This window comes from Trichosurus vulpecula, chromosome 8 (assembly GCF_011100635.1).
Source record: "Trichosurus vulpecula isolate mTriVul1 chromosome 8, mTriVul1.pri, whole genome shotgun sequence".
In the NCBI taxonomy this organism is placed as follows: Eukaryota; Metazoa; Chordata; class Mammalia; order Diprotodontia; family Phalangeridae; genus Trichosurus; species Trichosurus vulpecula.
This window is the reverse complement of record NC_050580.1, coordinates 229863449-229878046: the sequence shown is the minus strand read 5'-3', so window position 1 is coordinate 229878046 and position 14598 is coordinate 229863449. Positions and strand designations below refer to the sequence as shown.

Genomic DNA, 14598 nt, shown 5'->3' with positions numbered 1-14598 from the left:
TAGTCTCCAAAGTACTTCTACTATCTTTCATCACTACTTTCTCAGAAGCAGGCTTCCTAACCATTTCCCCATGGGGAGTGGTATCAGCAAGGCTTTGTGCATATGTCAATCTCCCTTCCCCATTACAATGAAAAAATGAAAAAAATAGAATTACTTCCATCTAGAACTAGAACTACACAAAAGATGATGAGAAGCCAATGTAGGCAGGTAGCAAAGTTCAGGTAAACATAGGACCCATCCCATTATGAGGGAAGAGTTGTACCAGGGTCATCACCATAAACTCCCCCAAATGAATTTAAAGTTAGTCAGCATACTGAACAGGGATGTGGAGCAATAATTTAAGAAAAATTGGATTGTCTCCCAAATGAAAACTTGGAGAAATGTCATAATCCAAATCTAGAGCTTCCAAGTCAAAAAAAAATTACTAGAGGTCACCAGGAATAAATATTTTCTAGTATCTGGGAGATCTCATCAGGATATCAGCTTTGGCAGCTATAATGATAAAGAAGAGAACAACTTAGAATGATAAAGAAAAAAAAATAAGCTTACAGTCAAGAAAATTTACCTAGCAAAACTGAGTATAATCCTACTGGGGGAAAATGGATGTTTAATGAAATAGAGGACTCCTAGTATAGACCAATACCCCAAATGAATGTCAGCACAAAAACTTTAAAGAAAATATTGGCAAAGAGGCTATAGTAACATAACGTGATCATAAACTATGACAAGGTTGGATTTATATCAGGAATGCAAGGTTGGTTTAATATTGTGAAAATTAAAAACATAATAGAACATATAAATAACAACAAAAATAGAATCATAGTGACAGATGTAGAAAATTTTTCAACAAAATACATCTATTCATGTTTTTTTAAAAAAAAAACTAGAAAATAAAGGAATAAATGGAACTTTCCTTAATATGACAAAAACTATCTACCTAAAGCCAAGAGCCAATATTAGATGTAATGGGGAAAAACTAAAGACCATTCCTATAAAATCAGGGGTATCACTAGTATTATTTGGTAGTGCTAGAAATGATAGCTATCAGGAAAAAAAGGAAAATAGAAATTTCAAGGAATTTCAGGGAAAAAATTTCAAGGAAAATATTGAAAGAATAAGCACATACAAGGAAGAAATAAAATTATCTCTTTTTGCAGATGATATGATTGTTTACATAGAAATCACTAGAGGGTAAACTAAAAATTGATTGAAACAATTGCTTCAGCAGAGTTGCAGAATAGAAAATAAATACAAATAAATCATCATTATTTCTGTATGTTACCAATAAAACTCATCAGGAATAGCTAAAGATAACTAGATAACTAGAGAACGAATAAAATATTTGTGAACATACCTATCAAGACACCCACAGAAACTATATGAATTCAAGCATAAACCACTCTTTACAAAATAAAAGACAGTTGTCTTTCTTTAATTGGAGAAATATTAATTATACATGATTAAGCAAAACCAATATAATAAAAATGACAATGCTACCCAAATTAATTTGTTTATTCAATACCATATCAATAAAAGAAGTCAAAGATTACTTTCTAGAACTGGAAAATATATTTTTAAAAAATCATTTGTAGGAACAAAAGGTCAAAAATCTCAAGGGAAATAATAAATAAAAGTGGCAAGGGTGGATACCCAGCAATACCAAATTTCAAACTAAACTAAAAAGGATAATCATCAAAACTATTTAGTATTAATTTTAAAAATAAGAGATCAATGAACAGAATATATGAGGTATACAACATACAGAAGAAATTTAATCTGGTATCCTGGTGTTCTCTAAACTCAATAACTTCAGCTATTCAAATAAAAGCTCATCATTTGATAAAAACTGCTGGGGAAACTAGAACATACTGTGACAGAAATTGTTTGGTTAGTTGTTGTTCTTTCTTCCCAAAGAGGACCAAAATCACATCACTATGTTGGAGACAAGGTAAAATGTGTCCAACTGTAGCTGACGAGACCAATATGAGCTTGGAAGGCTCTTCCTTGGTAGAGCACAAATAGTCCATATGAACATTTAGAGTGGAAATGGCTCTAAATCTGAATTTCTTTTGAACTACTGCAATTCTGATTCACTCACAGACTGCCTTCTTTGATGTGCATGCACAATGCAGGGAAGCCAGTATCTCTTATGTCATGCAATACATTCCAAAGGTCTTCAGGGAAACTTTGAGAGTGTCCTTGTATTGCTTCTTCTGACCACCTGTGAGTGCCTTCCTTGAGTGAGTTCTCCATAAAATAAATAGTTTTTTAAGCAAACATACATTTGGCATTTGAACAATGTGGCCAGCCCATCAGAGTTGTACTCTCCACAGTAGAGTTTGAATGCTTGGCAGTTTAGCTTAAGAAAGGACCTCGAGTGTCTGGTACCTTATCTTGCCAAGTGATCTTTGGAATTTTCCTCAGACAATTCAAATTCAGTTTCTTGGCATGGTGCTGGTATACTATAAAATACCTCTTCTTTCCCACACTTTCCTTTTGAGACCCCCAGTCACTGAACTAGCTCCAGTAATGTGTGCATCAACCTCATCATCTATGTGTACATCCCTGGAAAGTATGCTGCCAAGGTGAACATAGTATTCAAAATTTCTTGATTTACCGTAGTCAATGCTGCCACATGTGAATGGTGTGGTGCTGGCTGGTGGAGAACCTATGTTTTCTTGTTAGGCCAAAATTAGCACAAGCCGCAGAGAGTTTAACTCTATTTTGTTGCATCTCAGTTTGAAAGGTTGCATTGAGTTGCATCTATGAACAAAATTTCATGCACCAACTCTTCTTCCTTTCCTTGTCTTTCTTTTGTCTTTGTCTTTTCAAGTTAAATAATTAAATTAAATAATTTATCATCAGTGTGGTAGCTGACCTGGATTCTGTTTTCATTCTCATCGAAGGCCTCTGACAACATTGCTGAAAACATCATGCTAAAAAGCATGCAAGCAAGCACACAGCTTTGTTTCACTCCATTGGTGATGGGGAAAATGCAAGAGCATCATTCATTATCCAGCACCCAGGCAAGCATGCCATCATGAAATTGACATACAATACTGATCAACTTCTCTGGGCAACCAAATTTTGCCATGATCTTCCACAAGCCCTCATGACTGACAGTATCAAAGTGTTGGTCAGATCAACAAATGTTGTATATAGACCTCTGTTCTGCTCCTAGCATTATAAGCTTGTCCTCTTTCAATCACACTGATGATGAGGGTCTCTAGGTCTTCATAAAATTTTTCTTTTACTTCATCAGGGTTTGTCATGATGGGAGCATAGGCACTGATGATGGTGGCATGGAGCTTTCCTATACATGGCAATCATATTGTCATGAGCCTGTCATTCATTACTTTTGGTAGGCATACAAGCTTGTTGACTAGATTAGTTTTAATTGCAAAACCTATGCCAGCTTCATGGAACTCCCTATCACTGCAGACACTCCAGAAAACACGTATCCATCTTAGACTTCAGTAAGCTAGTCATTATTTGCCACCTTTGTTTCACTCAGGGCTGTTATTTGAGTGTGATGCCTGCTGAGTTCTCTCACAGCAAGAGCTGTTTATCTTTCAGGTTTATTGGATTTCATGTTGTCCATAAGCACGCACACATATCATGCACTGATTATGAGTGGAATCATCTTTGCAGAAGTTTTTGTACATTTTTTGTGTGTTTCAACCACAGAGAAGAATTCCTGCTTGCCACAGTAAGCTGTCCAGGGTTAGGTAAAGTAGACAATTTTTAGGGCACCTTTTCTGATCCCTTTCTTATAGCAGGAGGTGAGCAGTACGGTTCTTAAAAGGCTGCTCAACCACCTAGCTGGTGCCAAATCCCACTGCTGCTTCCAGTAAGAAGACAACTCTATGGTCTGGGCTCCTGTGTGTACCGACTGTGACTATAGCTCCCAGTGTATCTATACCTGCTGCTTCATCACCTGCCTGTCATCTCAGGGCTTTGAGATAGGTTAAAATGGTAAAATGGTATGGGCAATGTCTTTTAATTTGCATATAAATTGGATTTAAGTGAAGCACAGTTGTCCAAGGTCTTAATCCTCACACTCTCTTCCAGGGTAATCAAAGCCCATTGGCAAGACAAAATCAAGATGACTGGTGATAGCTCAGGATGATCTTGTTTCTTAGATGTCTAACCAAGCTCTAAGTGCTCGACAGTGCCTGCTTCAGAAGCCTTTGTGGCTCTTCGAGCAAATTGTTCTCATCTACCCATTCTACCAGGGGAAGTCTTCACATGCTTGGGGTAGACATCCTCTATCTGACCAAAAGGTTTGAAAGCCCTTGGTTACCCTCAACCTGGTTTAGTCCATCTGCCAAAACAGTTTACCTGGATGTGACCACTGCACATGCTACAGGTTTTGGAGACACATGTGAGAACTGGGTGACACCAAAGGTGCAAAGCAGCCTTGAAAAAGCCACAGCAGCCCTCACACCAGAAGTACCAGTTTTCCCTGAACACAACCTACATCCCATACGGAAATTAGATATAAACCAATACATAACATGATATGCCAAAATAAGCTCAAAATAGATATATATGACTTGGATATAAAAGGTTATATCATAAACAAATTAAAGGATTAAGGAAAAAAACAACTTTCAGATCTACAGACTTGAATAAATTTTTAAACCAAACAAGGGATAGAGATTACAGCAAATAAAATGGATGGTTTCTATTGCATAAATCTTTTTTGCACAAAAGGTCTCATTTCTAAGATAGATAAGGAACTGATTTATAATTTTAAGAGTAAGAGACATTTCCCAATTAGTAAGGAAGGAAATAAGTATTTATTAAGCACCTAATATATGCCAGGTACTGTGCTAAGCACTTTACAAATACTACTTCATGTGATCCTCACAACAACTCTGGGAAGCAGGCATTATTATTGTCCCTGTTTTACAGCTGAGGAAACTAAAGTGGAAAGGGGTTAAGTGACTTGCTCAGGATTACAAAGTTAGTAAGTTTTCAGGGGGTCACATTTGAACTCAGGTTTTCCTGATTCCAGGCCCAATGCTCTATCCACTGCATTATCTAACTTCCTCTAATGAATGGTCAAAGTATATGAGCAAGAACTTTTCAAAGAAGAAATCCAATATATGGAAAAAATGCTCTAAATCACTAATAACCAGAGAAAGCAAATTAAAACTACTCTGAGGTTTTTCTACCTCATGCTAGTCAGATAGGAAAAGATGAAAATCAAGGAAAATGCTAGTGGAGTTGTAAATTCGTCCTGTCATTCAGGAAATCAATTTGGAACTCTCCCTTAGTAGCCCCACTACAAAGTCTATATCCTAGTTATCTAAGAAAAAAGACACATGGATAAAAAATATTTGTAGCAGCTCTCTATTCTATAGTAAAGTACTAGAAACTGAGAGGATACCCATTAATTGTGGAATGAATGAATAAATTGTGGTATATAAATATAATGTATTATTATCATCCCATAAGAAATCTGAAAGAGACAGTTGCAGAGGAACCTGGAAGGACTTGTATGAACTGATGGAGAATGAAGTGAACAGAACTAGGCAAAAAATTCATGTATTTTTTTTTTAAAATGCCATACTTAAGACACACACTCAAAGACAATGCCACTTATTTGCCTTTCAGAATTAATATAAAAGGAAAAGAAAAAAATCTCAAAGTTCCTTGATTAATTTAATCTTATTCCTTTTTGTCTCATTTCAGTCCTTAATATTCCTTGTCCGAGACTGGAGTTTCCCATATGAATTTTCCTATGGAGCTGATGGTGGTGCCAAATTTTTGGAAAAACGACTTAAGGTTTGTTAGATGCCTATTTGCATCAAACTTTGTCAATGATTGTTAAGCTAGCATTATAACTTTGATATAGTCCTTTATTTAATATTAACATAATACAATAAAACCATATATGTGCCTATGTATATATAGGTGTATATACATATATATATTTCTTTTTATTTTTCAAAATACTTTCATGTCCTTGTGTATTGTTTTCAGGGCTAATTTACACTCAGTGTTTAGTCACTTTTTTGTTGTAGATATTCCACTTAGCCCCTTTCATTTCTCTTTCTTTATTTATTTAATATTTTAATTTTCAGCATTGATTTCCACAAGATTTTGAGTTACAAATTTTCTCCCCATTTCTACCCTCCCCCCACTCCAAGATGGCACAAATTCTGATTGCCCCATTCCCCAGTCAGCCCTCCCTTCTGTCACCCCATTCCCTGCCAAACCCCTTTCCCCTTACTTTCTTGTAGGGCAGGATAGATTTCTATGACCCATTCCCTATATCTTATTTCTCAGTTGCATGCAAAAACAACTTTTTCTTTTGAGCATCTGATTTTAAAACTTCGAGGTCCAAATTCTCTCCCCTCTTCCCTTCCCACCCACCTTCCCTCAGAAGGCAAGCAATTCAACATAGGCCACACATGTATCATTATGTAAAATACTTTCACAATACTCATGTTGTGAAAGACTAACTATATTTCCCTCTGTCCTATCCTGTCCCCCTTTATTCAATTTTCTCCCTTGACCCTGTCTCTTTTCAAAAGTGTTTGTTTTTGATTACTTCCTCCCCCATCTGCCCTCCCTTCTATCATCCCCCCTCTTTTATCCACTTCCCCCTACTTTCCTGTGGGGTAAGATACCCAATTGAGTTTGTATGTTATTCCCTCCTCAACTCAAATCCAATGAGAGAAAGATTCACTCATTCCCCCTCACCTGCCCCTTCTTCCCTTCCTATAGAACTGCTTTTTCTTGCCACTTTTATGTGAGATAATTTACCCCATTCTATCTCTCCCTTTCTCCCTGTCTCAATATATTCCTCTCTCATCCCTTAATTTGATTTTATTTTTGTAGATATCATCCCTTCATATTCAATACACCCTATGCCCTATGTCTACATATATGTATATTCCCTTCAACTACCGTAATACTGAGAAAGGTCTCATGAATTATACACATCATCTTTCCATGTAGTAATGTGAACAAAATAGTTCAACTTTAGTAAGTCCCTTATGATTTCTCTTTCTTGTTTACCTTTTCATGCTTCTCTTGATTCTTGTGTTGGAAAGTCAAATTATCTATTCAGCTCTGGTCTTTTCATTGAGAAAGCTTGAAAGTCCTCTATTTTATTGAAAAATCCATATTTTGTCTTGGAGCATGATACTCATCTTTGCTGGGTAGGTGATTCTTGGTTTTAATCCTAGCTCCTTTGACCTCTGGAATATCGTATTCCAAGCCCTTTGATCCCTTAACGTAGAAGCTGCTAGATCTTGTGTTATTTTGATTATGTTTCCATTCAAGTTGTTTCTTTCTGGCTGCTTGCACTATTTCCTTCCTGACCTGGAAACTCTGGAATTTGGCAACAATATTCCTAGGAGTTTTCTTTTTTGAGGAGGTGATCAGTAGATTCTTTCAATTTCTATTTTACCCTCTGGCTCTAGAATATCAGGGCAGTTCTCCTTGATAATTTCTTGAAAGATGATATCTAGGCTCTTTTTTTGATCATGGCTTTCAGGTAGTCCAATATTTTTTAAATTATCTCTCCTGGATCTATTGTCCTGGTCAGTGGTTTTTCCAATGAGATATTTGACATTGCCTTCCATTTTTTCATTCCTTTGGTTCTGTTTTATAATATCTTGATTTCTCATAAAGTCACTAGCTTCTACTTGCTCCAATCTAATTTTTAGGTGGTATTTTCTTCAGTGGTGTTTTGGGCCTCCTTTTCCATTTTGCTAATTCTGCCTTTCAAGGCATTCTTCTCCTCATTGGCTTTTTGGAGCTCTTTTGCCATTTGAGTTAGTCTATTTTTTAAGCTGTTATTTTCTTCAATATTTTTTGGATCTCCTTTAGTAAGTCATTGACTTGTTTTTCATGGTTTTCTCACATCACTCTCATTTCTCTTCCCAATTTTTCCTCTACTTCTCTTATTTGCTTTTCCAAATCCTTTTTGAGCTCTTTCGTGGCCTGAGACCAATTCACATTTTTCCTGGAGGCTTTTGTTGTAGGCTCTTGGACTTTGTTGACTTCTTCTGGCTGTATGTTTTGATCTTCTTTGTCACCAAAAAAAATTCTAGAGTCTGAGTCTGAGTCTGAGTCTGCATCCTTTTTTGCTGCCTGGTCATGTTCCCAGCCAACTACTTGACCTTTGAGCATTTTGTCAGGGTATGAGTACTTGTAGAGTACAGAGTGCTTTGTCCCAAGCTTTAGGGGTTGTGCTGCTGTTTTCAGAGCTGCTTCTACTCCACTGTCACCACAAGCTGTGCCACAGCAGCACTCCTCCTCCCCCAAGAACTGCCAACCAGGTTTGTGACCCAGATCCAGGCAGGGCAGAGCAAGCTCCGCATTCCCGCTCTGGTCTGCCACTTGATTCATCCCACCATGTGAGCCAGGGACTCCAGAAGCAGCTAATGCTGGAGCTCTGGAAGCAGCCACAGGAGCTTCCTGCTGCTGTTGTCACCACCACGCACCACCTCCCTTAACCTGATCTAGCAGTTTTCCCACTAACCTGCTCCATGGTCTTTGGCGTTTATGGATTGAGGAATCTCGTAGTTGCCACAGCTCAATGACTCTTGGCTCTAAGGCCTGCTCTGGGCTGACTCCCTGCCTTGTCCCTCTTTCATTTCTTTAGACACAGAACTCACATATACTTTACTTTGAGTACTCTTAAATACTCAGATGAGTCTGTGATTTCATTCATTTGGATGTCCCCTCCAACAGTGCAGATCAACACCCATCCATGACCATCCTTTTCAACTCTTTTTCATGTTTTTCCATAAGTTTGCTACAGGGGAGTATAATCAATGTTCTGTATGCCTTTCTCTTGATATTTTGAGCATACTAGGAGAGGAAGTAGACTGTCCACCTCTCAATCATTTCTACATAACTAGCCCATATTCCTTTTCTATTATAAATTTCTCTGATGCAATCTTTTACTCTGTTTTTCTTTGAAGTTCCTCATTTATTTTATATTTCAACCTACTCACATTTACTATCCATTGCTCTCTGTGTAATATTCATTTTCAATTCTTAATAATAATAGCTTATATATACTATGTTCCAAGAACTGTGCTAAGCACTTTATGAGTATTACCTCATTTGATCCTCACAACCCCAGGGGATAGGTGCTATTATTATCCTCACTTTACAATTGAGGAATCTGAGGCAAACAGAAGTTAAGTGACTTGCCCAAAGCCACATAACTAGGAAGTGTTTGAGGCCAAATTTGAACTCAGGTCTTCCTAATTCCACATACATTGGCTGCTTAAATTCTTAATTGAAACAATGATAGAACAATAGTATAAAGATTTTTTTTAAATGGGAATGCTGCATAAAAGACTCTCTTCTTTTAAAAAAAATTACAAATTAATTTTTAAATGCTTCCTTTTTCATATATTTTTATATATGTCACTACCCACCAACCTATCTCCCCTCTCTGCCCAAGCAGAAACTCTCCTGAATAACAAGTATTTATAGTAAATAAAAACAAATCAAGATACTGGGTATATCTAAGAATATATGTGTGGATCTAGACCACCTTGCATCCAAGAGGTAGAGAAAACATTTCATCATTGGTCTTTTAATGTCAAAGTTCTGAAGTCTTTCAATGTTTTCTACCTCATAGCATTTGGTCATCGCATAAATTCTTCTCTTGGTTGTGCTAACTACACTCTGTATCACTTCATATAAGTCCTTCTATATTTCTTTCAATCTGTCATTCTTCATTTCTTATTGAGCAATAAAATTCTATTATATTTATATATCATAATTTGTTCAGCCATTCCCCAACTAATGGGCATCTGTTTTGTTTCAGTTCCTTGCCACAACAAAAAGTGAAGCTATGGATATTCCTGTATTTTTTATACTCCATCTCTGACTTTCTTAGGGTATATGACTACTAGTATTAGGATTTTAGCTGGGAAAGGAAGGAAGCCAGGAAAGCCAGGAAACAGATATGAGGACGGAGAGAATTGAAAATGCACTCAGGAGATAGAGACTTGTGTGCAGAAGAGCAAACAAAGCTAGTGTTCTTAGATCACAGAATACATGGATATTAATATGTAAGATGAGTGGAAAAGTAAGAAGGGACAAATTTATGAAGAGATTTAAAAGCTAAACAAAAAAGATAGGTAATATGGAGCCACTGAAGTTTATTGAATAAAAGAGTGACATGGTCATACCTAAGATTCAGAAAGATGAATTTGACAGCTGAGTAGAGAATTGGAAAGAAACTTAAAATTTTAGATTACTAAATTCCTAGTTTAGTGGATCTTATAGTTACAAATTGTTTTCCAGAACCAAGTCACAGTTCCAGCAACAGTGCACTAGTGTACCTATCCTCCTATAATCAATCAATCAACAAACATTTATTGCCTACTATATTCCAGGCACTGTGCTAATGGTTGGGATACAAAAAAAGAGAGGCAAAAGACAGTCCTTGTTTTAAGAAGCTTAAAGTCTAATGGGGGAGACAACATGCAAAAAAATATATATAAAACAAGATATAGATATCTATGTATGTGTATGTATGTGTATATATATATATGTAACACTATATACACATATAAAGAGATAGATTATATATACATATATGTATATATAAAATAGAATAAATATGAAATAATTAACAAGGGAGGCACTAGAATCAAGAAGAGTTAGAGAAGGCTGTAGAATGTGGGACTTTAGTTGAGACTTGAAGAAGGTCAGGGGATCAGTAGTCGGAGCAAAGGAGGAAGAGCATTCCAGGACCTCCTTATTTTGCACTTTTTCACAAGTTGCCCCCTGCCTAAGTTGCTCTCCCTTCTCACCTCCATCTCCTGGCTTCCTGGATTTCCTTCTAGATGCACCTTATATTCCACCTTCTTAAGGAGACCTTTCTCCTCCGCCCTTCTTCCTCTTCCCCTAATGTATTCCAGCTAAGATGACCTTCCATTTACACTGTATATATGCTATATGTACAATGTTTAGCATGTTGTCTCTCCCATTAGAATGAAAGTTTCTTGAGGCCTGGGACCATGTTTTCAAATTTCTTTATATCCTCAGTACTTAGCAAGGTGCCTGGCATACATATAATAAGCACTCAATGAATGCTTGTTCTTGACTAACTGACTAATCATTGAGGTAACCCTTTTTCTTAACAATTTGTATTGATTCTTTATATACTTGGATATTAGACCTCTATCAGAGAAATTTGATGTGTAGAAATTTTCCAAAATACTTGTTCCTCTCTCTTCCACTTTCTAATTCTCCTTTATGTATTCCCCATTAGAATGTAAGCTCTTATGGGCAGAGATTGTCTGGTTTGCTTGGATTTGTATCCTCCAGGGCTTGACACAGTGTCAGGCAGATAGTAAGTGCTTAATAAATGTACTCCATATGCCTGATTCTAACTGTACTGGTTTTGATTGTGTAGAAACTTTTGAGTTTTGTGTAATCACAATTGTTCCTTTTATCTTTTATGAACATCTATATAAATTGTTTAGTTAAAAATTCTACCCCTTGCCATAAATATGAAAAACATCTTCATCCTTTGTCTTATGAGTTTTCAATGATATGACATTTACATTTTGTTATATACTGACTTAAGCACCTTTTGGGGCTTAGTGTAGAATATGGCTTAAAGTATTGGCTTAAACCTTATTTTTTTGCATCGTGAATTAATGAAGCCTATAAACATCTTCTCAGAATAATTTTTAATGCATAAAATGCATAGTACTAGAAAGGAAGTCAATTATATTAAAATCCAGTTTTATAATAATCTTGTTGGAAAAGAGCCTTTAAATCAAGGGTTCTTAATCTGCAATCCATGAAATTGTTTTAATATATATTTTGACAACTATATTTCAATACAATTGATTTCCTTTGTGGTTTTCTTATGGAAAAACTAGCAATTAATTATTGGGAAAACTATAAAGCAGTCTACCAGAAATTAAGCTTAGATCTTACAATCACGTTCAGCAATAAATTCAAAATAGATACATTACTTGAATATTAACAATTATGCCATAAAAAATTTAGAAGAAAAGCAAACGATAAGCCTTTCACAGCTATAGGTAGTGATGAATTCTTAAGAAAACAATGGAGAAAGGCAATTACAAAATATAGATAATTTTGATTATGTGGAACTAAAAATTTTTTCCTCAAACAAAACTAATGTATATGAGATAAAAAGGGAAGCAGTCACTGGGGGAAAGACTTAAATCAAGTATCTCTGTAAAGGATTAATCATGAGTGGGGAACCTACAACCTCAAGGCCACATGTGGCCCTCTAGGTACTCAAGTGCTGCCCTTTGACTGAATCCAAACTATTGGTTCTGTGAAGTTTGGATTCAGTCAAAGGACAGTACTTGAGGACCTAGAGAGCTACATGTGGCTGCAAGGCCACAGGTTCCCCACCCCTTGGTTGGGAATTCAAGATATGTAGACAACTAACAGAAATATCTAAGACCAAAAGCCATCCTCCAGAGGAGAAGTGGTTAAAGGATATGAACAAATAATTCTCCATAGAATTGCAAATTATTAGCCACCATGTGAAAGAATGCATGTAATTAAAAATACAAATGCAAGTCAAAACAACTCTGAGGTTCCACTTCACACTCAGCAAATTGGCAAAAATCATAAAAATTGGAATATTTAATGTTAAAGTTGTTTTGTAAATATAGGTGTATTAATCCATTGTTGGTGGAATTGTAATTTTTTTTCTTTTTTTTTTCTTTAATATGTTTAGTTTTCAGCATTGATTTTCACAAGAGTTTGAATTAAAAATTTTCTCACCATTTCTACCCTCACCCTCACTCCAAGATACCGTATATTCTGGTTGCCCTGTTCCCCAGTCAGCCCTCCCTTCTGTCACCTCACTCCCCTCCCATCCCCTTTTCCTTTCCTTTCTTGTAGGGCAAGATAAATTTCTACACCCCATTGCCTGTGTATCTTATTTTCTAGTTGCATGGAAAAACTTTTTTTGTTGTTTTTGAACATCTGTTTTTAAAACTTTGAGTTCCAAATTCTCTCCCCTCTTCCCTTCCCAACCACCCTCCCTAAGAAGTCAAGCAATTCAACATAGGCCACATGCGTATCATTACGTATAACCCTTCCACAATACTCATGTTGTGAAAGACTCACTATATTTTGCTCCTTCCTAACCTATCCCCCTTCATTGAATTTCCTCCTTTGACCCTGTCGCCTTTCGAAAGTGTTTGTTTTTGATTACCTCCACCCCCATCTGCCCTCCCTTCCATCATCCCCCCCTTTTTATCTTCTTTCTCCTTTTTTCCTGTGGGGTAAGACAGCCAATTGAGTATATATGGTATTCCCTCCTCAGGTCAAATCTGATGAGAGCAAGATTCACTCATTCCCCCTCACCTGACTTCTCTTCTCTTCCTACTGAAGTGCTTTTTCTTGCCACTTGTATGTGAGATAATTTAACCCATTCTATCTCTCCCTATCTCCCTCTCTCAATATATTCCTCTCTCATCCATTAATTTTATTTTATTTATTTTAGATATCTTCCCTTCATCTTCAACTCACCCTATGCCCACTCTCTCTCTCTATCTTCATATATATATATATATATATATATATATATATATATATATATATATATATATACACATATACATATACATATACACATACACATACATACACACTCACATATACATATATATATATATATATATGTATATATACATATTCCCTTCAGCTGCCCTAATACTGAGGTCTCATGAATCATACACATTATCTTTCCATGTAGGAATGTAAACAAAGCAGTTCAACTTTAGTAAGTGCCTTGCAATTTCTTTTTCTTGTTCTTTTTCTTCATTACTTTTTCATGCTTCTCTTGATTCTTGTGTTGGAAAGTCAACTTTTCTATTCGGCTCTGGTCTTTTCACTGAGAAAGCTTGAAAGTCCTCTATTTTATTGAAAATCAATATTTTGCCTTGGAACATGATACTCAGTTTTGCTGGGTAGGTGACTCTTGGTTTTAATCCTACCTCCATTGATCTCTGGAATATCGTATTCCAAGCCTTTCGATCTCTTAATGTAGAAGCTGCTAGATCATGGGTTATTCTGATTATGTTTCCACAATACTCAAATTCTTTCTTTCTGGCTGCTTGCAATATTTTCTCCTTGATCTGGGAGCTCTGGAATTTGGCGACAATATTCCTAGGAGATTTCTTTTGGGATCTATTTAAGGAGGCGATCGATGGATTCTTTCAATTTCTACTTTGCCCTGTGGCTCTAGAATATCAGGGCAGTTCTCCTTGATAATTTCTTGAAAGATGACATCTAGGCTCTTTTTTTGATCATGGCTTTGAGGTAGTCCAATAATTTTTAAATTATCTCTCCTGGATCTATTGTCCAAGTCAGTGGTTTTTCCAATGAGATATTTCACATTGTCTTCCATTTTTTCATTCCTTTGGTTCTGTTTTATAATATCTTGATTTCTCATGAAGTCACTAGCTTCCACTTGCTCCAATCTCATTTTTAAGGTAGTATTTTCTTCAGTGGCCTTTTGGACCTCCTTTTACATTTGGGTAATTCTGCCTTTCAAGGCATTCTTCTCCTCATTGGCTTTTTGGAGCTCTTTTGCCATTTGAGTTA

General features: G+C 36.2%; 1 protein-coding gene across 2 annotated transcripts in view; it reads left to right on the top strand.

Annotated features, from left to right (window-relative positions):
* The window catches only part of ATL1 (atlastin GTPase 1), a 146094-nt gene that overhangs the window by 64549 nt on the left and 66947 nt on the right, over window positions 1-14598 (top strand). For both annotated transcript variants that reach the window (XM_036735794.1, XM_036735793.1), the window contains exon 7: window positions 5701-5793. In XM_036735794.1, coding sequence (XP_036591689.1) covers window positions 5701-5793 — 93 coding nt within the window. The remainder of the gene's footprint in view (window positions 1-5700; window positions 5794-14598) is intronic.